General features: G+C 37.4%; 1 protein-coding gene across 3 annotated transcripts in view; it reads right to left on the bottom strand.

The window, feature by feature from the left end:
• LOC106085012 (protein bicaudal D) overlaps nucleotides 1-27,225 on the bottom strand; it is a 112,077-nt gene that overhangs the window by 32,133 nt on the left and 52,719 nt on the right. Inside the window, exon 1 of one of the 3 annotated variants that reach the window (XM_013249012.2) lies at nucleotides 23,307-23,522. The exons of the other annotated variants lie outside the window; for them this stretch is intronic. Coding sequence (XP_013104466.1) covers nucleotides 23,307-23,357 — 51 coding nt within the window. The 5' untranslated portion in view covers nucleotides 23,358-23,522. Of the gene's footprint in view, nucleotides 1-23,306; nucleotides 23,523-27,225 lie in introns of those variants that run through there. 3 annotated transcript variants of the gene reach the window in all.

Here is a 27,225-nt window from a genome sequence, read left to right on the forward strand (position 1 = left end):
CTATATGGCAGCTATATCTAAATATAGTCCGATCCGAACCATATTTGGGTAAGATGTCGGGAGGCCCAATTAGACCCTTTATCGGAAAATCCGTCTATATAGCAGCTATATCCAAATATGGTCCGATTTGACTCGTTCAAGAACTTAACCAGCGTGCATCAAAAAGACGTATCTGTGCCAAATTTCAGCTCAATATCTCAATTTTTGAAGCCTGTAGAGTGATTAAAACAGACGGATAGACGGACAGACACACGGACCTCGTTAAATCGTCTTTGAATTTTACGACGATCCAAAATATGTGTATATACTTTGTAGGGTCGGAAATTGATATTTCGATGTGTTTCAAACGGAATGACTAAATGAATATACCCTCTATCCTACGGTGTTGAGTATAAAAATTGAAAACCAAATCTAGGTTAGGTTGAAAATAGGGTTGGAATATTAATCCGCTCATGCCAGTATGGGCATTCATCTAAGCCAATAATCGGCTTGTTGTGCATTCTAAATATTAAAAATGTAACCTGCAAAAAGAATGTATATGTTAGGAATTCCGTGCTACTAACAAAATCCTTAATTGTTTTCCATTCCACAATACTTAGTTGTTACATGTCTGGCATTGTCCCCTAAGTGCCGGTATTTGTTGGCAGTAAGTACGATATTATAAGATTCGTATACTGAGGTAGTCATGCTCGAGTCCTTGCAAGAACATCAGAAAATAATTTCAGAGGTGTCTATCCCTCTCACTAATGCTGAGAACAATTGTGAGGTCTTTATCAAAGTTCAACTCATCTTTACGTACTCGTCTTTCAAAAGATGTTAAGATGTTCCTATATATTGAGATAAAAACTAGCACCGGACAATACTTATTGATATGAGAGACGCATCCCAGTTCATAAATCGAATTTTCGGAGGCAAATTTGCAATTGTAAGTTAATGACAATATGTCTGTATTTTTAAAAGGGTTGATATGGGTATGCTTCGAATCATTTTTCAAGATTCGGTATATACAGACCAACAATAGAGGAAATTTAAAAGTTTGTTAAAATTTGTTCAATCCTTATTCTACATATATATACATTTTAGAGTTAACCTAGAAATGGGACATTTCAAAGATAACATTTTATATTCAATAAAAAGAATAAGGAACTCTACATGATACAGCAATGTTGCAATTCAAATTTACGGTGGCCTTCACAAAATTACAGCAATGTAATTAATTATTATAATTAAATTTCTTATGTAGTCAAATTACTCCGAGGTGTAACTTTAACAAGACAACGCTGTTAATAAAGGAAAAATTTCATGAACTTCGGCAGACTACCATATAAACACACATACATATGTCCACTAGCACAAAAAATTCCCTAGACAATTTCATTTTCGTATCAATGATATGTCCAAGGCGGGAGGCGGGAAGCTAGGATTGGTCAGTATGACAAAAACAGGTGAATTTTAAATGAAGTCATTAAGGTGCTTAAAGAGCTTTCATGAAAATTAAGAGTTCAGCAAAATGCAAATTTCTAGTGAAATATATGAATGGACCATGGACCAAAAAAAAATTTTTCAATTATATATTTAATTGAAAATAGATTCGTTTTAATTGTTTCAATAATTTCTTTAATTGAATATGATTTTTGTTTTCAATTACAGTCGTAATTAAAATTTTTGCTAATTTCAATTAAAACGTTAATTTATTCAATTAAAGAAAGAATTTTCAATCACAATCGTGATTGACTTTTTTTTAAATTTCAATTAATAAACTAATTGTATCTATCATTTTTTTAAATGAATCTTCTATTCTTCTATTGTAGTATCTACTATAGCCATTAATTGATTTTACTTAAGTACCACATTACATATCGTCCCCTATGATATAAATGGAAGGAAATATCAAAAGCCCATACATTCCACATTTCGGATTTCAAAAACTTTCAATGATTTTTTTAATTGGATCAATCAAAAATTTAATTGAAATTTTCAATCATTGTTTTAATTGGATCAATTAAAAAATTAATTGAAAATTTCAATCGTTCATTTAATTGAATATGCAACTTTTTTAATTGAAAATTCCTTCAATTACTTCTATAAAAACGGTGATTTATATGACCATTCTAGTGATTGAAACAGTTTCAATTAAAAAAATCTCGGCCGAGTTAAGAACCTGCGCATACGGAGCAACAGCAACAGCGAGAGCCGTTGTCGATGTCTAGCGTTCGAAGCCATCAATACAACTTCCAACAGATGCACAGAATCATGTGTAAACAAAAAATCTGCCATTACACAACAACACAGCTAATAGACAGGGTTGTCGAGCTTGGTTAATGTGGTTTATATACCATAGAGGCGTTTTCGCAATAAATTATGTATAAGTAGAATATACCAAAGTACGGCCCTTAAAGCCTTCACTCCTAATATGACTGATGAGTAATTCTAAATAAAATTTCGAAACGCGGTTGGTGTGTGTTGCGATCTCTGACTTTCCTTTTCCATTTGCAAAGAAAAATCTCCGATCATTGAGCTCTTCTCGAAAAAGCAAACAAATAAAGACTATAACATTTAATTATCGTCGCCCAAACAAGCAAAAAACTTGAAAAAAAAATAAACATTTTACTTCATTGGATTAGATTGTAATATATTGCTTAAAACAATATAGGTTAGGTTAGGTTGAAAAGAGGGTTCAGATATTAATCCGCCCCATGTCACTATGGACATACACCTAAGTCAGTAATCGACTTGTTGTGCGCTCTAAATAGCCTCGTCTTCTCACGATCTGGATCCCCCCATAGGATTTTCGCCGTCCTACCGACCGTTTCGCTGTTCCACAATGTTGCATGCGCATTCGTCGCTCAATCCCTCTGGCCTTCACCGCCAAATCGTCTGCCCCTTCTTTTCCCCTTACTCCGTTATGGCCCGGCACCCAAACGATGCAGATTTTACCATCCTCAGAGAAGGCGTTAATATCCTTCTTACACTGCAAGACTGTTCGTGACCTTATCGTTCTGGTTGTTATTGCCCTTATGGCAATTTTACTGTCGGTAAAGATGTTCACACTCGACGTCCTCGCATTAGCACCACACCACTTCACGCATTCCGTGAACCGCCGGATCTCCGCCTGCAGGACCGTATTATGGTCAAATGTAAATTTTGCTCATGAATATTCCACTAAGGAACAGGGGCAAACTTCTCACATATCAATCAGTGCAGTCCGATTCAAGTTTTAAGTTCAATGATAAGGGGCCTCCTTTTTATAGCCGAGTCCGAACGGCGTGCCGCAGTGCGACACCTCTTTGGAGAGAACTTCTACATGGCATAGTACCTCACAAATGTTGCCAACATTAGGAGGGGAAAAGGCAACAGAAAGGAAAGGCAACAGATTGAAGCTCGAATGGTACCAAAAGAAACAGCATCGGAAAGACTCATCAACTTCTATTCAAAGCATCCAAGGAGGATAAAAATCAACACTGCCACAAATTTAATCGATAGGGTGTACAGAATAAACGACAAATCCCTCCACATCGAAAATGAGAAGAGAATTCGAAACATATTAGAGCAAAGTGATTTCCCAAGAAAAACGGTAAGGGATCTAATAAGACACATGATGAACAAAAAGGACAAGGGTAGGAAGGAACTTGCACCAAGAATTTATAAAAGAACAGCATATATTTCAGGCTTTTCGGAGAGATTTGGTAATTCCAGCATTTACAACAAGGGCTTATACCAACTGGCACTAAAAAGCGACAATACCGTCAACAACATATTTAGCAAGACTAAAACCAGGATAAGGAAAGAGGAAAAATCGAACGTGGTATACAAGATGAGCTGCGATGGGGACAAGTCCAATTTATGCCCAATGGCATATATTGGCACTACAAGAACAAAACTAAAGACAAGGGTTTCCGCTCATAAATCGGATCAAAAGGCAAAGGATAAGCCTTTAGAACAGAAGACTACATTCACAGCCTACTGTGCAACTGGAAGACATGTACCAAATTTCAAGGACGTCAAGATATTAGCCCAAGAACCTAGCTACAAAAGAAGATACACATTAAAAATGCTGCACATAATTAACCGCCGAACGTATGAACTACAAAACGCATACAGACCACTGTGCACCAATATATACATAGGAACTTAATACAAAAATATAAGCAATATTGTAAGAAATAAGCTCACTTGTTTTAAAATGTTATTTCTGTTTCAAACGTTAAATTTGAATCAAATTCATATTTTTGTTTCTGTGCTTTTGCTAAATTCTGTTTTATGTTACTATAATCTTTTTAGTTATCCATTCCCTAATGAAGATTACCGGGGGTAATCGAAATATTGGAAAAATTTAAAACAATTAATAAAAAAACACCGACATCTGTTTTTAATAATTGTACATGACCTCAAGCCGAACTATCCACGAAATTATAATCAAAAAAGGTCAACAATACACAATATAATATTTTTAGTTTTACAAACTTTTTCTCAACCTTCATCTCAATACAATTTTTACATTCTCATTTCAACCTATTACACATGAAAATTGTTTTTCAAAATCCAGTCATGCAGTACTGAAGATTACATTTGTGTAAATTTCACACACAATGTGGCCAGAATCGCGCACCTTAGTTGAAAAAACCAAATCAGTCATTGTAGAATACAAAAGGAAACGTACATAAAATGTTAAGGCCCACCTACCGAAAACAAATAGAATATTACACAGCATTGAAACTACGGTGAAGATATATGAAGTGTTAAACTAGAGCGCATGAAGTGTTGAATTAGAGATTATTGCACTCAGAAAAATGCTTATCGTAACTATGAGTTAATAACACAATACAAATTAGTTCATGATATCTATCCACTATTAGTTAAAAATTCTAAAAAAGTTAGAAAATTAACTTTATTATAATAAATATACTCATGATATAAAAGCTTACAACTTGGGTAAATTTAGCAATTTTCCTTAAGCGATTATTTTTGAAGGAAGGGAGGACTTTTCTAAAAATGGGTAAAAGAACAATTTAATAAACATAATTCTAGTGGTGAGACATTGCGTCTATAAATAGAACATTCCAAACGTAAACAAAAACCATGAACATCTTTAATAAAAAAAGAGTTTGAAAATGTTTTGCTTTTGTGTTGTTAACAAATATTGATAGGGTACACTCCAAAATTTTTGAACCTCAACTCTAGTTAAAATTAACTAAATTTGGGAAATATTTAATAATATGCTCGTTGCGAGTTCAACAATTTCTTTATAGCTACGAAATGGTTTATACATAATATTAGTCAACTTTAAACTTCCCACAGGTAAAATATGAACCAAAGAGCTTTGAAAATGAAAGACAAAATTATTGAAAAAAATCGCTTTTTCCGAACACTCCGGAGCATCCAATTTGGACACATCTTAATTACTCAACCCATTTATTTCCGCCTGTCTCCCATCCCCACGCTATCAATTGCTCAGCTATTGTGAAGAATACAAATTTAATATGAAACATTGCAATTATAAATTAAATAAAACTTTACCTTTTGGCCCAGCCGAGTACTGAACCAAGAACCTTCGGTTTACAAAGCAGACGCTCTACGCATTCATCCACATCAGTATTGTTCGAGTCTTCGAATATTTACTAACAACACAAACGCAAAATTTTTTTCACTTCTTTTTATCAAAGAAGGACTGACTTATTTTATTCAGCTTTGTCATGTTCTATTTATAGACACAATGTTTCACCATTAGAAGTGGGTTTATTAAATTGTTCTTAGTTTCGAGCATGTATTAGTGAACCATAGAAATAGGAATGGGAATGAACTAAAAATCTTTATTTCTTTAAGTGGTTCATTCAGTAATAAATTTCAGAAAAGGTGAATTGTAAGCTATTTTATCTATATTCACGATTAGTTAGTTTTATTTGTATAACGTTTATTTTATCGCTCTTTAGAAACTAATCGTGGATAAATATCATTGACTAATGTAATAAACTCCTATTTACGATAAGCACTTTTCTGAATGTAATGTGGCGGAATGCGTAGAGCGTCTGCTCTGCAGGTAAAGTTTTATTTAATTTATAACTGCAATGTTCATTCAAATTTTTTCTTCTTCAATGTAGCTTAGCGATTGAGAGCGTAGGGGTGAGTGATGCGGAACTAAATGTGTGTAATAAATATATGTCCACCAATCTGTAAAGAGTTCGGAAATAGCGATTTTTTTCAATAGCTTTCATTTCGTTTTCAATGCCTGTAAGTTCATATTTTACTTGTGGTAAGTTTAAAGTGAACTAGTACTATGTATAAACTATTTCGTAGCAGTTAAGAAATTGTTGAACTCATAACGACCATACAATTCTTTAGCTCTATATGAAGTTCAATACTATTCAAATTTAGTTCATTTTAAATAGAGTTGAGGTTCAAAATTTGTTGAGTGTGGGTGAGTGTATGTCAATAGTAATATGGAGCGGATAAATATCCACACCCTCTTTTCAACCTATCCATGCCTATGAAGTGTTTTACAACGAATAGACCTTTTGAATTATTAAAACAATGGCAAATTGAGCATTGGGAACACACAATCATGTTAAAATGCCGAAAACTTTCAAGCCTGTAATTCGATTATTTAATGAATTAAAAACTAATTTCCATCATTGGAATTACAAATATTCAGCTGAAGCAGTTGATAAATCGGTAAGGATTAAAATTTCACTTTTCTAAATGAAAATACAATCACAAGATCTTCTTATATGAAAGCTAAATTTGAACATGGATCGATTTTCTCCATTTACAAACCCAATTGACATAACTTTTTGAACAATTAGCTTAATTCATTCTAAAGATAGCATTCGACCGATTTGTAAAAAGACCAAAGTGCCAATCATAAACATTTGTTTGAAAAAACAACAAAAAATTGCTGTACAATTGCTGACTAAAATGAGGCAGCATTAATTGTTTTGCTAAAAAAGCAAATATGTTCTGCTGTTTTCAGAGTTTCAGTAAAAAATTATGTGAAGCCCAAAAATGTCACAAATAGTTGAACTTGTAAATTTTTTTAATCTTCTCATCATTTTAAAAGTACAGTTGAACTTCGATTATCCGGCTCGCTCGGGGCCGAACTGAGCACGGAAAATCGAAAACACGGTTTTTCTTAAATTACATTAGATGTGTGTTTTTATTGATTTCTTTTAGTAGCATCCAGAGTTTCTATGATTTGAATATAAATTGGTATGTAGAAAGCTTCTAAAAATGTATATATTAGTATTTAAAGTACTTATGCAATGTTGTTTAATTTTGCACGTGTATTATTTTTTGTTTTTTTTTTTGGTTAGTTTGAATGTAATGTACCGGCATTACATCTTTCTCTAAAATTTATGGACCACTATTGTTTCCCCTTTTCATTATCGTGAGACAGCAGGTTGTTCCAAACATTATGTTAAACTGGTGGAGTTACATCGTCCCAAGATATATACATACATATGTCTACAAAGCTGTCTTGATATTCAAAGATTTGGCGTAATCATGTCTGCTGTCTGAAATCAAAAGTTTTTGGATGATTCATTTACGGTGGTTGAAGTTTCGGATTGGCGCTTGAACAATAAGCTGAATTAAGCATGTGGATGAAATGTTACTATAAGTTTTTCAGATATCACTGCTTGCATATATCTAAAAGCAAAAGCACTTTGCACTCCTTATCAAAGCTAATGTTTTGTAGAATTTGTGGAGGCATATTTGAAAATTATTTTCTTTTGTATTAAATCCCGTAAAGTTTGTTTGGCTACATTATATTTTTCCGATCACAAACCGAGATGTGTTTTTAATATGATCTTCATTCATTTTTCCTGTATCACGTTTTTTGTAGTTGGAGCCTTTTTCGAACAAACAACTTGACCGGTTAACTTTCTATTATAGACTGAATGTAATTTGATACAAAACTTTAACTCAAAACAAAAAGGGGAATCCCAGAATGTTACATCAAAAAATGTGAGTGATGCACGGATAATAGAGGCAACCACGGTTAATAGAGATACAAAATCAAAAGCACAGCATGCCGGTTAACCGGGGTAACCGGTAAATAGAGGCCCGGATAATCGAAGTTCAACTGTATATAGCCTCAAATTTTTTCTAATATTCAACGATTTCATAATTTTTCAAAGATGCCAAACAACGGTAGGCAAAATATCTACTAAAATCATGCTTGTATTTTTTTTTATCAAAAACATGTACGTCCAAAATTGCCAAAAATGTATATTGATTTACAACAAATGCTAAAATTATCAATAAGAAGTTCCAAAATTTCTGATATTTTCCTAAAAAAGTGAAGTAGTTTAATTTTAGAGAGCAAACTTATTTTTCCAAGTTTACGTTCGAATATTTAAATATTTTCATCATTGGTTATATCCACACAATCTCTGCAAAAAGTTTCGTTCGGCGGCAGTCCTTTCAAAAACGGCTACAAGAAGAAGACCCTCTAAATATAAATTGAAATCAGACAGCAGCCATTTAAATAAGAGTAGTTATTCGCTTTAATGGGATGTTTCTAGAAAAAAACAAAGACGAGGCAGGTAGATAGAAATGAAGACTCGATTTCAACGAAATCCACGCCAAAGTGGCAATTAAATGGTTAAAGATATGAAAATATCCCCTGAAAGAATGCAAAATATATTGAAAATCGAGATCAAGGTAGGTTAGGTTAGGTTGAAAAGAGGGTGCAGATATTAATCCGCCCCATGCCACTATGGACATACACCTAAGCCAGTAATCGGCTTGTTGTGCGATTATGGTAAAGCCTTACAAGTTCCAAACGCTACACGATTTTACACCAAACCAAAAAAACTGTATTGGAAAGAGCAAAGGAATTGCTGCGCTTGCACGAGTGTAACAAAATTCCGAACATCGTTATCTCTGACGCCAATTGAGCATTTTGTAAGCTTCCAAAATGATCGCGTTCACTTCACTTAGAATTTGAGACGGCTATCCGAAGTAATTTTCCATCTCAAGCGATGGTATGGGTAGCTGTGACCTCCGTTGGCCGATCTACAATAATTTTCAATGAAAAATAAATGCGTCTCAATATCATGAAAATATTTTGGATGAGCCAAAGAGAGTCAACACCGTCTTGGACGTACCAACAAGACTCTGTAACGTCATATAAAGCACGTGTAAACCAAGACTTGCCAAAAAAATCATGTTCCGCTCTATATTTCGCCCGCACAGTGGTTCTCCAATTCGCCAGATACCAATCCGATGGACGATTTTAGAGAACAAGGTAAGGACTAACATGTAAGAGTGTGCTAAGTTCGGCAGGGCCGAATCTTATATACCCTCCACCATGGATAGCATTCATCGAATTCTTTGCGGCTGTATCTCTTTTTAGACAAACAAAGAATAATGAATAAGAGCTGTTATGCTGTTGGAGCTATTGTACATCAAGTCATAGTCCGATTCGGACCATTAATGAATTGAATACTGAACATTGTAGAAGTCATTGTGTAATATTTAAGTTCATTCAGATGAGAATTGCGACTTGTAGGGGCTCAAGAAGCAAAATGGGGAGATCGGTTTACATGAGAGCTGTTTTAAGCTATAGATCGATTCAGATCATATTGGGCACGTATGTTAAAGGTCATGAGAGAAGCCGTCGTCTGCCAAATCGGATGAGAATTGCGCCCTCTAGAGGCTCAAGAAGCCAAAATCACAGATAGGTTTATATGGCAGCTATATCAGGTTATGGATCGATTTGAATCATATTTGGCACAGTCAATAAAAGTCATAACCAAATACGTCGTAAGAAATTTCAGCCAAATCGGATAGGAATTGCCCCCTCTAGTGGCTCAAAATTCAAGATCGGTTTATACGGCAGCTTTATCAGGTTATGGACCGATTTAGACCATACTTAGCACAGTTTTTGGAAGTCACACCAAAACACGTCGTGCAAAATTTCTTTCCAATCGGATAAGAATTGCGCACTCTAGACGCTCAAGAAGTCAAGACCCCAGATAGGTTTTTATGACAGCTATATCCGGTTATGGAGCGATTTCAACCATACTCAGCACAATGGTTTCAGTCCAATCGCATAAGAATTGTGCCCTCTAGTGGCTCAAGAAGTCAAGATCCAAGATCGGTTTATATGGCAGCTATATCAAAACATTGACCGATATAGCCCATTTACAATCCCAACCGACCTACACTAATAAGAAGTATTTGTGCAAAATTTCATGCGGCTGGCTTTACTCCTTCGAAAGTAAGCGTGCTTTCCACAGACAGACGGACGGACATGGCTAGATCGACTTAAAATGTCATGACGATCAAGAATATATATATTTACGGGGTCTAAGACGAATATTTCGAGGAGTTACAAACAGAATGACGAATTTAGTATACCCCCAGCCTATGGTGGAGGGTATAAAAACTTTACCAGTATGGATGCGCTGAAGAAAGCCATTGTACGGGCATGAGCTAAAAAACCGGCAGATTACATTCGTGCAGCTTGCAACTCGTTTTTTGACCGACTAAGAGCAAAAGGTGGTAATGTCGAGTTTGAATGGATTCTGAAATTAAAATTAATTTTACGCATTTTTGTCATTTGAATCAATAAAAAAATACTTTCACACAATAAAATGAAGTTGTTTAAGTAGGTAACACTTCGTGTCAGCTACCCTGCGTATTTATTCAGATTATGAGTTATGATGAAAGATTTATATGGTGGATACGTCAGATTCATATCCCATTTCTCACATTTCCCACAGCACTTTTTATTAACCACCGCCCTCTTTATATGAATTTTAAAAACGCGCACACTTAAACAAATGTCCATACCCATGACAACGATGACTACTATTTCATGAAACAAATAATATCCACATAGTCCAAAAATTAATAAATATTTATGTTTACATGAGTACAACAGACAAACAAAACGAAACTATTTCATCCTACCGACTATAAAAAGGGGGACTATTCAGAACCCCGAGGAATACGAGGATTGGCACAACCAGCAGTTCCTATTTCATTAAACAGTGGACAATGCTGCAAGCAAATAAATTCTATGTTAAATAAATGCATACTCATATTGTTTAATTCCAATTTGTTTCATAAATATTTAAATAGGCACATATTCATTTACAATGTCCAAAGGGGAATAACAAAATACAATAATTTTAGGCAACTAGTCATTTGAATGTAGAACTCAACGCGATTACACCCAGAAAAATAAGTTTACTGTTTTAGATAGCGGCGTTCAGCTGGAATTGATTTTAAATGTATTGCATTTTAGAGCAAATCTTTCGAAGAAAGTAGGCTGTGCCAGCATAGAACTTTTTCCCGTTTCAGTAGATGTTCTGTATTAAGAATTTTACGATCACCCTGAGAGATGTGGTTAGGTTGGGTTAGGTTCAGTGGGTTTCCCAACATAGGTAAATTCACTCGAAGGCCAGTTTGGCCCATTGTGGTGCCCTAGAAAGAAAGGGAAGCGAAAGAAGATGAGAGACCTCGGACTAAAGGTTATACACGAATAAAAGAAAAACAGGAGGAATGGAGGAATGGAGAACCCGAGTGGGGGGTGAGGAACGCCCTCCCCACGCAAGCACGGATGTACTTACGACGGAGCTTATGGCATTTCCATCTTGTTCCGTCAACAAATCTCAGGAGACCTACCAGAGGTACGTTCGCAAGTTTACCCAAATCGCATAAAAACGCCTCCCCAGAGAGACGAGCATACGTCCCTGCAGACCCGGACGTAAACATAGCAAGTGCTCGATACTCTCATTTTCATCAAGGCTACTCCTAAAGAAGTCATTGTCCGGTATTCCCATGCGCGCCGCCATGCGGCTTATGGCACAGTGGCCGGTTATCATCCCTGTTAAGATACGCATCGATCTCTTATCGAACGTCAGCAGCACACTCGTCCTCCTTCGGCCGATGACAGGCAAGAGCGCCTTTGCAGTCATTTCCTAGAATCCTCTCATGTCAAGGAACCCATGTCAGCATCGCATCGTGGACCCGGAACCTATCCAGAAACTCTAAACAATCCGCCGCGCATCACGACCTCACCGTCCTTGACCCCAAGGCCTTGAGCGCCGTCATACTGTCCGCATAAAATCTGAGTTTTGAGGGCAGTAAATCCCTTACTAGAATTTCTCTGGCGGCTACTGTAATGACACAGACCTCTGCCTGAACGACCGTACACTCGTCCGGCAGTCTCAGTGACATACCGATATTGAGTGCGTTAGAGTAGACCCCCAATCCAGTCTCCAATACGCGACTTTAAACAATCCGCCGCGCATCACGACCTCACCGTCCTTGGCCCCAAGGCCTTGAGCGCCGTCATACTGTCCGCATAAATTCTGAGTTTTGAGGGCAGTAAATCCCTTACTAGAATTTCTCTGGCGGCTACTGTAATGACACAGACCTCTGCCTGAACGACCGTACACTCGTCCGGCAGTCTCAGTGACATACCGATATTGAGTGCGTTAGAGTAGACCCCCAATCCAGTCTCCAATACGCGACTATAAATAATCCTCCGCGCATCACGACCTCACCGTCCTCGACCCCAAGGCCTTGAGCGCCGTCATACTGTCCGCATAAATTCTGAGTTTTGAGGGCAGTAAATCCCTTACTAGAATTTCTCTGGCGGCTACTGTAATGACACAGACCTCTGCCTGAACGACCGTACACTCGTCCGGCAGTCTCAGTGACATACCGATATTGAGTGCGTTAGAGTAGACCCCCAATCCAGTCTCCAATACGCGACTTTAAACAATCCGCCGCGCATCACGACCTCACCGTCCTTGGCCCCAAGGCCTTGAGCGCCGTCATACTGTCCGCATAAATTCTGAGTTTTGAGGGCAGTAAATCCCTTACTAGAATTTCTCTGGCGGCTACTGTAATGACACAGACCTCTGCCTGAACGACCGTACACTCGTCCGGCAGTCTCAGTGACATACCGATATTGAGTGCGTTAGAGTAGACCCCCAATCCAGTCTCCAATACGCGACTATAAATAATCCTCCGCGCATCACGACCTCACCGTCCTCGACCCCAAGGCCTTGAGCGCCGTCATACTGTCCGCATAAATTCTGAGTTTTGAGGGCAGTAAATCCCTTACTAGAATTTCTCTGGCGGCTACTGTAATGACACAGACCTCTGCCTGAACGACCGTATACTCGTCCGGCAGTCTCAGTGACATACCGATATTGAGTGCGTTAGAGTAGACCGTTGGCTTCGTCTACACCATTAGCTCCAAGATCGAGGTTTAATTCTCCTCAAGTACGGCATTCGGTCTGCATTTATCACTCCCAGGAATACGAATCGCGAATGCCTTCACCCAGTCGGCAATTGTGCCTGGTAATCGGAGATCCTCCTCAGTCTACCCTCCGCCTCCATAACACTCAGAATCGAACTCTGACCTCAACCGTCCTCCTTCAGTATGCCGAGCTCGAATATAGGCATGTGAGATAAACAAAATTGCAAAAATGTTTGTTATAACAACAGAAAACCAGCTGAATACGGAAATAAGTAATTTTTTGCTACACCACGAGCATATCACTATTAACGAAAAACGAAAAAAAAGTGTGTTGTTACTAAAAGAATTTAACTGGTTATCCCGTATCGTGATTTCAATTTCCATCAAGAAAACCATCAGCGGGCGATATCAAATGGATCATAGTGCTTTACAACCATCCCAACTAGAGTAGATTGTAAAGCAGGTGTTATTTTGATATTCAAGGAAAAATGGAATTTGTTTAGCTAAATTATCAAATGTTTATTTCCTAATAAAGAGAATGGTATTCCGTTTAAAATGAAAAAGAACATCAGCTCACAGGACCATATCCTTTTCATGAAATTTTCCATAACTAAATCGCAAAGTGGCTGCTCCATAAGTATAGAAAGGCCTCTGGGGGGGTGGGCCAAGCATCCCCCAGAAAAGTTTTTTTTTCATGTTTTAAAGAAGACTAAATGTAGAATAGAATAATGCTGCGGAAGTCCCGCTTTGATCAACTAATATATATCATAATAGTCCTCTGAACTACCTTTCCAAATATGTATAATACATATATAAAAGATGTAACGTTTTACCCCTAAATTTATTTGCAATTTGCTTATCTCAGGTGAAATATTCCTCTGGAGGTGTCTAAAAATCCTGTAGGCTGACCTCGTATTTTGTGATTTGACCGTAAAGCAAAACGTCGCAACCTTTAAATGACAAGATCTCGGTGGCCAATTGTGATCACATCTTCCAGAGATATCACGGCCCAGAAACTTTCCCCATTAAAAAAGCAATGATTTCATTGCTTGAGTTCACGTGGCGCCGCCTTGTTGAAAGTAAACGTTGTTTAGATCAATACCATCCAACTCATATCAAAAAAAAAATCATTAACCATCTCTAGATAGCGAAATCTATTCACGGTAATCTCATTTTCGCAAAAGTAAGGACCAATGACACCGCCAGATAATAAACTGCATCAAATAGTCACAGGTTGAGGATGGAGAGCCTTCTCAACACTAACTGTTGGACTTTCCGAGCCCCATATGCGAAATTTTTGCTGTATTGCGGTCCGACAAGATGTTTCACGACGATTCAAAAATGCTTTAGTTTTGCCAACTGCGACAGCAAGTTTTTCCCCAGTTTTGTGGTAAATTTTAATGCATTGTTGAAGCGTGTATCATCCCATTTTTTATAGCCACCACCATAGGATAGGGGTATATTCATTTAGTCATTCCGTTTGCAACACATCGAAATATCCATTTCTGACCCCACAAACTATATATATTTCTGATCGTCGTAAAATTCTAAGACCATTTAACGATGTCCGTGTGTCTGTCCATCTGTCCGTCAGTTGTAATCACGCTACAGACTTTAAAAATTTAAATATGTACTTAAAAATTTGCACAACTTCTTGATGGACTAAATCGAACTATATTTGGATATAGATGCCATATAGACCGATCTGGCGATTTAGGGTCTTAAGCCCATAAAAGCCGCATTTTTGTCCAATTTCGCTGAAATTTGAAACAGGAAGTTGTACTAGGGGCCCCGATATTCGAACCGAATATGGCCCATATCGGTCCATATTTACATATAGCTGCCATATAGACCGCTATGCCGGTTTAGGGTCTTAAGCCCGTCACAGACGCATTTATTATGCGATAAAATTAGAAACAGTTTTAAGCCTTCCGACATCCGATTCAAATATGGTTCAAATCGGACCATATCTAGATATAGCTGTCATAAAGACCGGTCTGATGATTTAGGGTCATAAGCCCATAAAAGACGCAATTATTACCCGATTTCGCAGAAATTTGAAATAGTAAGTTGATTAAAGCCTCCCGATATCCGACTCAAATATGATTCAGATATAGCTGTCATATAGGCCGATCTGCCGATTAATGGTCTTGAGCCCATAAAAGCTGCATTTATTATCCGATTTCGCTGAATCTTGAAACAGTGAGTTGTTTTTATCCTTCCGCCATAACACCTAAATATGGTCCAGATCGAACAATATTTAAATATAGCTGCCATTTAGACCGATCTGCCGATTGAGGTTCTTAGACCCATTAAAGCCGCAATTATTATCCGATTTCGCTTAATTTTAAACAGTGAGTTGATTTAAGCATCCCGTCATCCGACCAGCATATGGTACAGATCAGACTGTATTTAGATAAAGCTGCCATATAGACCGATCTTCCAATTCAGGGTCGTATGCCATAAAAAGCTAATTTGTTGCCCGATTTCGGTGAAACCGTGACTTGTATAAGAGTTCTTAGACCATTTGCATATTATTATACATGAATGGTTAATTTATCCATGGTGGTGGGTATCCAAAGTTCGGCCATGCCGAACTCGTTTTTACTTGTTAATAGTGACGTATTTTTTTTTGTCAAATATCAAAGAAAAAAAGCTTCAAAAGTGACAGCTGACAGTGACCCCCTTAAAAAGTTTTCCAGACGTTTTTGGTATGTATAGGATTAATTCATCAACACTGTCACCTGTAGGACAGTATACTGTTGTATTGCGCCGGTGATGTACCCGCAGTGCATTGCGTTGGCGCAGCAGATTTTTTTTTAGTGTAGTATTTGAATGTGCCTTCTACACTCATAGGAAAACGTCAGCTGATAATGCAAACACTATCTTCTGACTGTTCGGAGTTAATCTTGCTGCTATTTCGGCTGTTACATCAAATTATTTTCAATTTATGAATAACAGGCCGGTTGCTGAAAAGTTTTTTTTTTTTTTTTTTTGCTGAAAATGTCTGCTGATTCACTTATGATGGGCTTTCCAAAGTTTTTCAACAAATGTTGATATAACTATGCAACTTCTATTACAAACCATCCATTTTTTGAAAAATGTGCGAATTTCATTTTTATAAGACCTGCATGAAAACGAGCATACAATCACAGTCTTGTTCATTAAATAAAATCCTCCGTCCTGTGATAATTAAGAACAAACGTCCTTGTAAAAATATCAAATCTAACAATAACATGTTACAATGACATCACTTTAAATTGTAATTAAAATAATAACCAGTTGAAACAGAATGCTGGGCACAATAAAGGCAGAAACTTCATTGCTCACAGATTTATTTCACAGCATTCAATTGCTAGGTTTTCCAGTTAAGAAAAACAAAACGATGATAATGAAAGCAGAGAGTTGAGGAGGTAGATATCGTAACAAACATTTAAAATGATGTAACCGATAATAAATTTAGACTTTGAAGGGGTTAAACTGATCTTTTTTCTTCTACATCGCGGATAAAAGATATTCTACTCATAGAGGGTATAAGTATTAGATATTCCACAGTGTTGATTTATTCGCTTTAAGCCCTTAATAAGATATCTATGCTTGTAATTGCAAAGCTTTAGAAAGGAACACCTATGTTTTCCTGTTGAATTTTCATGGAAAAATAAACCTTTGCCCATTATGATGAAAGTGACACAAATTTTAAGGCAGAAAAGAGGGTTTACAAAAATCCGGTTATTATGTTTCCGTTGCATCAGTTCCATTTCAATATAATATGCATTTTTGATATAACATTGTCGTATACTGTGCCGGCCACCTGAACTTTCAACTGCTACAGAACATATTTATGTACATGTAGATGTGCATAATTTTTATTAGAAAGATTTAAACAACACAATGTATTATTTTTAAATTTTTCGACCTTTGTGTTTTATAAACTTTAATGTGTAATAGTCAAGCTCGAGGTCTTATTTGCGGGTTCTTTTAATTTTCTTTATTACGAAAATCAAAAAAATTAAAAAACTCACAACTAAGATCTTTTGCTTGATTATATAATTAAAAGTTTACAATTTAAACAAAATATTTTTTTCTATTATTATTAACATGATAAAAGTACTAATACTGCAGTAAACAAACCTAATCATAACCTGCAAACATTTTCTATCGTACGAGTCACTTAATCTGCACTCGGCTGTAAGGGCGAAGATTATTTTTATTTATATTTTTGTTTCTATTTCTTTATTTCTCTCTTCTTGTCGATCTTAATGATCGGAGATTTTTTGCAATGATTCAACCAGACTGGAATTCGAACAGCCAACCTCCCTTACTTGATGGCAGAATGCTAAGAAAACATACATTCACTTATGTGTAGGGATTTTTGAGTTAACGTCACAAGCAACAACAAAAAATCAATTTGAGACTTGTCCCAATAACAGTCGATGATATGAAACTATTTAGCGAAATGTATTTTGTTGTTTTAAATCATGAAATCTCTACAAACTACCTTTAAAAAGTACCTAAAAAATGTCAATTCAGAGAGTGAGTGAGAAATTAACTCCCAAATGTTTGGATAGATTGATGCTGTATAAGAAAATACCAACTGTGATTGTGTTATTCAAATTACGGTGATCCCTACAACAACAATTCATTTTATGTGGGCATATTGCTGTGAGAGAAATCCCTTATGCTTCCCAATAACAATTACACTGAGGTGAAGTTAGAAAAATAGACAGTGAGTATGAGAGAGTTCAGTAAACCGTTGTTGAGATCATACGTATAATCCCTTATGCTTCCCAGTAACAATAACACTGAGATTAAGTTAGAAAAAGAGGGAGAGTGTGAGTGAGAATGAGAGAGTTCAGTAAACCGGTGTTGAGTTCATAAGTATAATTCAGAACACTTAAATTGCAATTCAATAAGAACAAAAATGCAAAACAAACAAACATGGTGGGTGGTAGGGTTTTGATATTACGAGGGTTGCCTTTTATATTTTGGGATTGGACAACCCTTGTGTTGCAATCTGGCAACTGACAGATCTATCGTAGATGAATCGAAGACGAATTTCGTGAAGCTGTGCGCCAACTGATATTGCAAGATCGTCATTTGACATATCGTGAAATTAAGATAACCTTAGGTATTAGTGGGACGAGCATACATTCAATTTTGCATGAACATTTGACCGTTGAAAAAATTTATTCCCGTTGGATCCCACACAATTTGTGAAGCGCTCAAAAAAAGCTCATGTCAATTGGTCGAAAGAAATGCTCCAAAAATACGATCGCAGTGCTTCGAAACACGTCTTCCAAGCAAATGATCGCCTGTTTTTTCGGAAAAACTGGACATGTCGCAATCGTACCACTGGAACAACGCAGAACAATGAGTGGTACACAACCATTGGTTCGCCAGTTGTCTTCCAAGAAATCAGGAAAACCATTGATTTGATGGGTCATCCGCAGTATAGTCCTGACTTGGCACCGAATGACTTCTTTTTATTTCCGTATGCAAAAAATAAAATGAGGGGTCAATGTTTTTCGACACCTGAAAAAGCGGATGATGCGTTCAGAATGCATGTTTTGGAGATAACTCATTTAGAAGGGCAAAAGTGCTTCGACAATTGGTTCAAACGCATGCAAAAGTGTATTGATTGTGTTGTAAATGAAGTGGCAAGTGGAGGTGAAAATCTTCTCTCTGAAGAATCAGTTTTATAGTAGTTATATGCATTTCAGGAAGATTTTTTTAGCAAAGTGAGAATAGTACCTTCGAATCAATGCACTTATATATCAATGAAAGAATGGTGTGTTTGAATAATGCTCGCAATGAAGTTGGTTGAATTGGAAGGATAGTTAAATGTATAGCTATATAAAATAAAATCCATAGCAAATAAAAAGCGTTCGAAGCCATCAATACAACATGCAACAGATGCACAGGATCATGTGCACCATGGAAGTAGTGTAATTATCGCAGGAAAAACGTCTGTCATTACACGAAAACACACGCATACAGCTAATAGACAGGGTTGTCGGGCGTGGTTAATGTGGTAATTGTATCATAGAGGCGTTTTCGCAATAAATACGATTCAAATACAACATACCAACGCACGGCCCTTCTAACTAAAGACGAAGCGCGTCCCATAGTGGTTGGTGTGTGTTGCTTTCTATGGCTTTTCTTTTCCATTTGCAAAGCAAATCTCCGATCATTGAGCTCGTCTCGAAAGAGAAACAAACAGAAAAAGATTATCATCAACCTTAAAAAGTATTCTGGATGCTGTGCTTTGTCAGAGGCGATATGCGAAGCCAAACCATTACTGAGAGGCTAGCCTACATTTTGTGGATAATGAAAGGCACTCGAGTGGGAGTGCTGAGATATATCAGAATAAACTAAGCACGGTCTAAGTATGGGTTGCAGAAAACTCCTCATTAGGGAGAAAGCCATAAGGGCATCACAGGACTGAGCCGTCTATAAGGCTGAATTTAAAATAAACAAGGGTGAGTTTAAAAATGCTCAAATTAAATCCTGGATACGATGCCAATCGTAATATACGTTTCACTAGTTTAATAACAAACTATGTCCGGTAGTCTGCCTCCCTGGCATAGGGAGATATAGATAGCTTATATCTGCATGTCACATATACCGATGGAATGGAGGGATGAAAATGTCATTTTCATTCCAAAATTTCATTCATTATTTAGGCTGACAACTCTGGAGAGATTTATAAATGCATATCTCAGGGCGAAAATTAATAAGGATCACCTGCCTCGACAACAGCACGCGTATAGTATAGGAAAGTCCACAGAAACATCCCTACATGACCGCGTATTTTGCTAGACAGGAAATTTAACTTCAAATCCAACATACGCCTGCAAAAAGGACCAATGGTAAAAGTTTGGAAGCTTAAACCGCGTGTCATGCACTAGGTATATACTGCAGTTGTCAGTTGTTGTCTCGTAGACGGTGCTCCATAAGTCCACCGAATGTTTCATACCCAACCGGATCCGTGGTATGGCTTGTTTGCGCATCACATCCGCACTGAGGACGACACCTTCTGATGCAATGCAATGCATATTTGTCCATAAACGTGCCATTTAGGGATAGTGGCAATTTCTGGTGCACTGAATTTAATGCTGCAACTAATGCAATTTTCATTCCAAGATTTCATTCATTCTTTATGCTAAAAAATCTGGAGTGATTTAAAAATACTGTTTTTATACCCTCCACCATAGGATGGGGGTATACTAATTTCGTCATTCTATTTGTAACTCCTTGAAATATTCGTCTAAGACCCCATTAAGTATATATATTATTGATCGACATGAAATTTTATGTCGATCTAGCCATGTCCGTCCGTCCGTCTGTCTGTTGAAAGCACGCTAACTTTCGAAGGAGTAAACCTAGCCGCTTGAAATTTTGAACAAATACTTCTTATTAGTGTTGGTCGGTTGGGATTGTAAATGGGCCATATCGGTCCATGTTTTGATATAGCTGCCATATAAACCGATCTTGGGACTTGACTTCTTGAGCCTCTAGAGGGCGCAATTCTTATCCGATATGGTTGAAATTTGGCATGAGATGTTTTGTTATGAATTCCAACAACTGTACAGTATGGTGCAAAACGGTCCATAACCTGATATATCTGTCATATAAACCGATCTGGGATCTTGAGTTCTTGAGCCTGTTTTCTCCCATGACCTTCAACATATGTGTCAAATATGGTCTGAATCGATCTATAGCCTGAAACAGCATCGGTCTATAACCTGAAACAACACAACAAAGATACCGGGAAACGAACTCAACAAATTTGATCCATGATTGAGGGTATATAAGATTTGCCCGGTCGAACTTAGCACGCTTTTACTTGTTAATTATCACAGTATTTTTCCAATTATTTTTTTTATTATTTACTGATATTGTACTTTTTATATTAATTTATTTTGAATTTCAATTCTCTTTAAATTTTCAAATTTATCACAATATTTTTATTCTTATATCATTTATTTTATTTTTAAGTTGTTCTTCTTTTAATTCATTAAAATGTTTCAACTTAATTTGATTTGATCCTATATTTGCATGCTAATCACAAATTTTGTTTCTTATATTCAGCCGGGTATGCATTATATATATAATCCTGTACTGTCACTGTCAATACTATACTCTTATTGTCCAGGTGCAGAAAGCAAATAAATCGCCGTTATTGTCGAAAAATAAGTTCCAATGACTCCGCCGGACCATAAGCCGCACCAAACCGGCACACGTTGATGATGGAGAGGTTTCTCAACAATAACTCTTGGGGTTTCCGAGCCCCAGATGAGATTTCACCAATTTCAATGATTTCTCATTTTTATAGTTCTAATTATCAAATGTCTACTGAAATACTGGGTGATTCAAAATAATACATCTTGCGGGAAACCCCAGTATAAAGACATTGGCTTAAATATCTTCTTAGACAGCCATTAAAACTCTGGGAATCGTACTTCTGAATTCGAAAACCGCCTTCGACTGTTGCAGATCTATTAACGAAATGACTGAACAGTTCAAAATTCACCTGTTCTGGGTGCAGGACCACAGAAATATGCCAGAGAGCTTTCTTACTAACTTACACAGACTCCAGACGAACTGGTATCTGGGGGTATGCCTCTAACGACATGTATGATAGGTCTTCACGATAAGGCCCGAAGAGCTCATTTGAGGAACTATCCGCACTGGCAAGTTGTAGCGGTTTCACTTTAATTTCTCATTTCTTTGGGAACTTTCCTGAACAAATGGTTGCAAACATTAGCAAGTTGTTGGTCTTTTTAAAGCGATCTGGATGGTTCAATGGTAGAATCTTGAAGACATTTTCCTTCTCCTGCTCCTGTGGTATGACAATGGACGAAAAGGTCTAAGTGAGTATGATTGCCACTTAAAATTAGCCTTACCTGATGCCTCTGTGCATTGTTGCTAGACAAATGCTGTAACCAGTTAAAGGCCTGGTCTTTTTTAAGCAGCGGCTACGGACACTGTGTTATCGTTAAGAGAATGCCCGATATGCCAGCTTTTTAGACATTGTCTGAGTAGAAATTCCCTAAAAAATTTTGCAACAGAACCTCATAAGGTCGATTAGAACTACACCATCCCTGGCAATAGAAGGCTAATATACTGACATGTGGGCTTTGCAATATACAAAACTGGCACCTTAGTTCAGCCAAATTGTAAAGGAGTGAGTTGGCGACACAGTTGAGTATGATTGCCACTTAAAATTAACCTTACCTGATGATCCATTGAGAAACAAGGTCAAACTTCATACATATGAATGAGTGCTGTCCGTTTCATGTTTAAGCTCAATGATAAGCGACCTCCTTTTTGTAGCCGCGACCGATTGGCGTGTCGCGACACCTATTTGGGTAGAAGTTTTAACATGGCTCACAAATGTCGCCAGCATTAGTGGCGTAACACCGCTGAAAATTTTTTCTTATGTTCTCGCCAAGAATCGAACACAGGCGTTCAGCGTCATAGGCGAACATGCTAATCTCTGCGCTACGGTGAACTTCGTTTAGGTTTGACCACTCTGAAATTGTGAATATCTAAAAATATGACAATATTTTTTGGATACGACGGTCTTATGAGCATCCAAATCAACCTTTCGACAGTTGCAACAGACACATTCGACTGCGACATGCGTCTTTGTGGGTAAATCAAGCTTCGCACATTTGATGTAATTTTCTTGGTAAATTCTCGTTCATATCCTAACATTACTCGTTAGTTCTTAAATTTTACAAAGATTTTTGTTAGTGCTTTGAATTTTTTTCAACAAATTGCGAATAGTATTGTAATTTATAAACTATGCTTATTGCATTCTCGTTACACTTTTTATCAATTAAATAAACCCTCTTTACAATTTGTTTACCCTTTTTACTGGTGTTCCACCACAGACTTAAGAGAGTGTTATGTCCATGCTCATTATTGAAAGTAACTATTTGGTTTGACCTTTAATGGAGACTTTCGCCATGTGCGCAATAACGCTCCCTATGTAGCGTTTAAAATACTTAAAATAGTTTTGTTATAATAAATATAAAAGAATTTAAATCAAATCATTCGCACAACACTATGGAATTCATACCTCATCCGAGACACTCTCTGTCATGTTCGATGGTTTTCCAATGTGGCACATGGACCAAAAGTTGTCAACGGATTTATGAATTTGTCAAAGTGCGGCAATAAACAATCGAAATGGAAATCGGGCTGCTACAACCACCAAATCACTAATTCCACAATAAGTCCATTAAATCTGAGTTTTTTTTGTTGTTTTGTGCTTTTCGTTTTAATCGTTCGAATTTATCTTTTCAACGCCTCTTTATTTGGAAGGTTAACAAAAAAAACAAGAACAACAAAAACAAATCCACAAGCACGCAACAACAACAACAACTGAAACCGACAACCGACCGACAAATGTCGCCAACAAAGAGAACATCTGCATCTGTGGCGGAGCATAAGCAACAACAACAGCAACAAAATATAAAAATACACTTTTAATTAAAATAAAATGATCTCTCTTGACACTCATTTCCTAATGACTGCGCTGCAGTTGTTAGGTTTTTTTATTATTTGTATCTCTCCGCAATTTTGTTGTTGCTGGTGATGTTGTCATATTTCTGATATGCTTCTTCTTATCCATCCCATTGTGCTCACTGTAGTTTTTGTCGTCATCGTTTTGGTGCGCTGCACGTTTAGAGTTCAACACTAATGTAAGCCAATGCGACGCGGCAAATAGAAATAGAAAGCAACCAAGCTAGCGAACAAATCAACGAAACGAAACAGCAGACAACGGCGCAACATTCAATTCTGGAAAATGTAACACATTTTATTGTGCAACGAGTGGCGGAACAGTAGCGGGGGTGAATAGGGGGCAGCAAAATTTCCGCTTAGCTTTTGGCACCGTGTCGCTGTCGTTTTTTTTTTTTTTTCGTTGTGGTGCAAGTGGAATGTGAAAAGTTTATTGGTATGTGCATGGGTATGTGCATGTTTGTGTGTACGATAGAGTGTATGCTTATTTCATGGAGAGATGTGTGTAGGTGGTGTAGTGATGATTCTCGAGGGTCGATAGAAAAGTCTGACTTCGGTAGAACAATTGTGGGTTTGAAGTAATGAAAGGCACTAAATAACTAAGATATTGTCAAAATTTTCTCTGAACCGAGTATCGGTATAGCTGAAATTAAATTGATAATGTTCACTAGGATACCATAAACTAAGTGTGTTTGAGTACTCAAAAATTATTAAATTATTAAAAATTAGTTAATTATTAAAATATTAAATATAAATCATATCGATCAAATAATAAGTGTTTTTTTCTATTTCATACATAATGAAATTCGCCAAATTCACTCCTTTTTAGTGCATTTAAATGTTTTTACAATTTTTTTGGTGTTCATAACTGCACTAATCAGACTAGGAGAAGCAAAATATTACTCATCAATGCATCCATAACCGTGTGCGGCAATTTTCTAAACACAAATAAATAACAAGACTGAATGACATAAAAGCAAAACACATGGATTAAACAGAATATCAGCCCTGATTCTCACATTCACTGTGTTATAGACAATTTGTCTTCTCGCATGAAATAAGCGTTAAAAGCTCGGCTCGGCTCCGCCAGGCATTAGCGCTAACCCTTTTCGCAATCAAACACATGTAGCACCTTTACCGTAAGACTACCTAACGTATGAGTATTGAATATGAACACTTATACGGCACCACTGATGCTTAAAACAGGATTCGTTCCTTTTCTTTCAACTGGGCTGTTATTGTCACTGCCCAGCCGAGAACATTACGTTTGTTTGTCTATCGATTCGAAAACGGCTAAAACGATTTTTTTTCGTAAATTTTCATAGTATGTAGAGATTGGATCTTTCCTTTACCCTAGTTTTTAAACCGCCCGATAAAGAGGATTTTTTTTCGCAAATAGGGATACTCAAAGCCCTCAATCTTTTGCCATTAGTTAACGATAACCTCTGTCGTTATGACATCCAAAATTGGATAAGCTACTTTGTAAGGGATCCAGTTGAGGAAATTTGTGACCAAAGTACACTGAGGCCTCTAGGCTAAGGAAGATTCTGTCCTCGAGACCTATTACGGTGGGGTATATTCAGAAGTCAAAGAAAGTCTAGTGAGGAAACACTAGAACTACTCGTTAATACACATTTCTCGGGAAATTCTCTAACAGAAAACGTGGCCCCAGAAGAGGTTGTCACTGATATGCATTCGTCGGAGGCCATTATGGAAATTATGTCCAAGCCGAAAATCCTTTGGGCGATAAGAAGTTTTGACTCCTTTAAGTCGCCAGGTCCTGATGATACGCGTTGAATTACAAGCTGTGTCTGATAGACTGGTTCCCTGGCTTAGGGAGATATACTCTGCTTGTATCAGAATGTCATATATACCTGTAGGATTGAGGGACACGAAGGTCATTTTCATTCCGAAAGCAGTAAAACCCTACCACACGAAGGCGAAAGATTTTCGTCCACTAGTCTGTCATCCCTTATGCTGAAGACTCTTGAGAGGTTGAGAGAAACATCTCTCAGGGCCTGTCGCTGCAGCAGCATGCATATAGTAAAGGCAAATCCACTGAAACTAGATAGAGGGTTCTCTCGCTGTCAAGGAATATACAATGGTAGCATTTCTTGACACTGAAGGTGCTTTCAATAATGTAAAACAGACGTCAAGGAGTTGGAGTTTCTAGGCATCAACTCTACCGTATGAATAACTTAATTATTACTAACTTACTAACAAATGCATTACGGCAGGCTTGGGATCTGTGGATCTAAAAAGATGGGTCAGTAGAGGAACACCTCAAGAAGGTGTACTGTCTCATCTACTTTGGAATATAGCCATTAACAATATATTTTTGTCTCTAGAAGAAAAAGGCGTAAAAGTGGTAGCCTATGCTGATGATGTGGCAATTGCGGTTAGGAGAAAGTTTCCCAGCACTCTAAGAGATAAACTTCAGGAGGCTCTACGTGCAACAGCAAAGTGGCTACCGAAAGTGGTCTGGGTATAAATCCGTGCAAGACAGAAGTAGTTCTTTTCAGCAGAAGATACAAGTTGCCTAAAGTGGAACCTGTCTCCTTGGGTGGAGAGAATGTTCCGTTTACAGAAAGCAAACAAAACCTGGGTGTTTTGCTGGACAGGAAATTGAACTTCAAATCCAACATTTTGGAAAGGGCAAGAAAGGCAACTCTTGCCCTATACACCTGCAAGAGAGCCAATGGCAAAAGTTGGGGATTTAGACCGCGTGTCATGCATTGGGTATACACTGCAGTTGTCAGACCTATTATGCTATATGGTGTTGTGGTCTGGTGGACGGCGCTTCAAAAATCCACCTACTGCTCAATACTTAACCGCATCCAAAGGATGGCTTGTTTGTGCATCACAGCCGCACTGAGTACGACACCATCTGATGCACTAAATTTAATGCTTCATCTTATGCCTCTGGGCATTGTGGCTACCCAAATTACAGCAACCACTGCCGTGAGGTTAAGGGAGCTTTCTCATTGGTCATGTGGCGGCCACGGACACTGTGTTATACTTGATACAATATCCCATGTTCCAGGCAGTGTGGATTACACCCTACCTGAGTCGCTTGTTGATAAAAATTACTGTACCACTATTCCTACGATAACCCTGGTAACAGCAGTTACATAGACTTCTATACGGATGGTTCCACACTAAACGACCAGGTGGACTTTGGGGTGTACTCTAAAGATCTAGAACTGGTCATATCGAAAAGGTTACCCAACCACTGCAGTGTGTATAAAGCAGAGAAAATAATATAAATATCTTCTCGGACAGCCAGGCAGCCAACTGTCGCAGATCTCTCAACGAGATGACTGAACAGTTCAAAATTCACCTATTCTGAGTGCCGGGTTACATAGATATCCCAGGGAAATGTAAAGCGGATGAGCTTGCGAGACTAGGAACTACCCTACACATTCCAGGGATACTGGAATCTGTAGGTATGCCTCTGGCGGCATAAAAGCTAAGTT

Source organism: Stomoxys calcitrans, chromosome 3 (assembly GCF_963082655.1).
Source record: "Stomoxys calcitrans chromosome 3, idStoCalc2.1, whole genome shotgun sequence".
Classification (NCBI taxonomy): Eukaryota; Metazoa; Arthropoda; class Insecta; order Diptera; family Muscidae; genus Stomoxys; species Stomoxys calcitrans.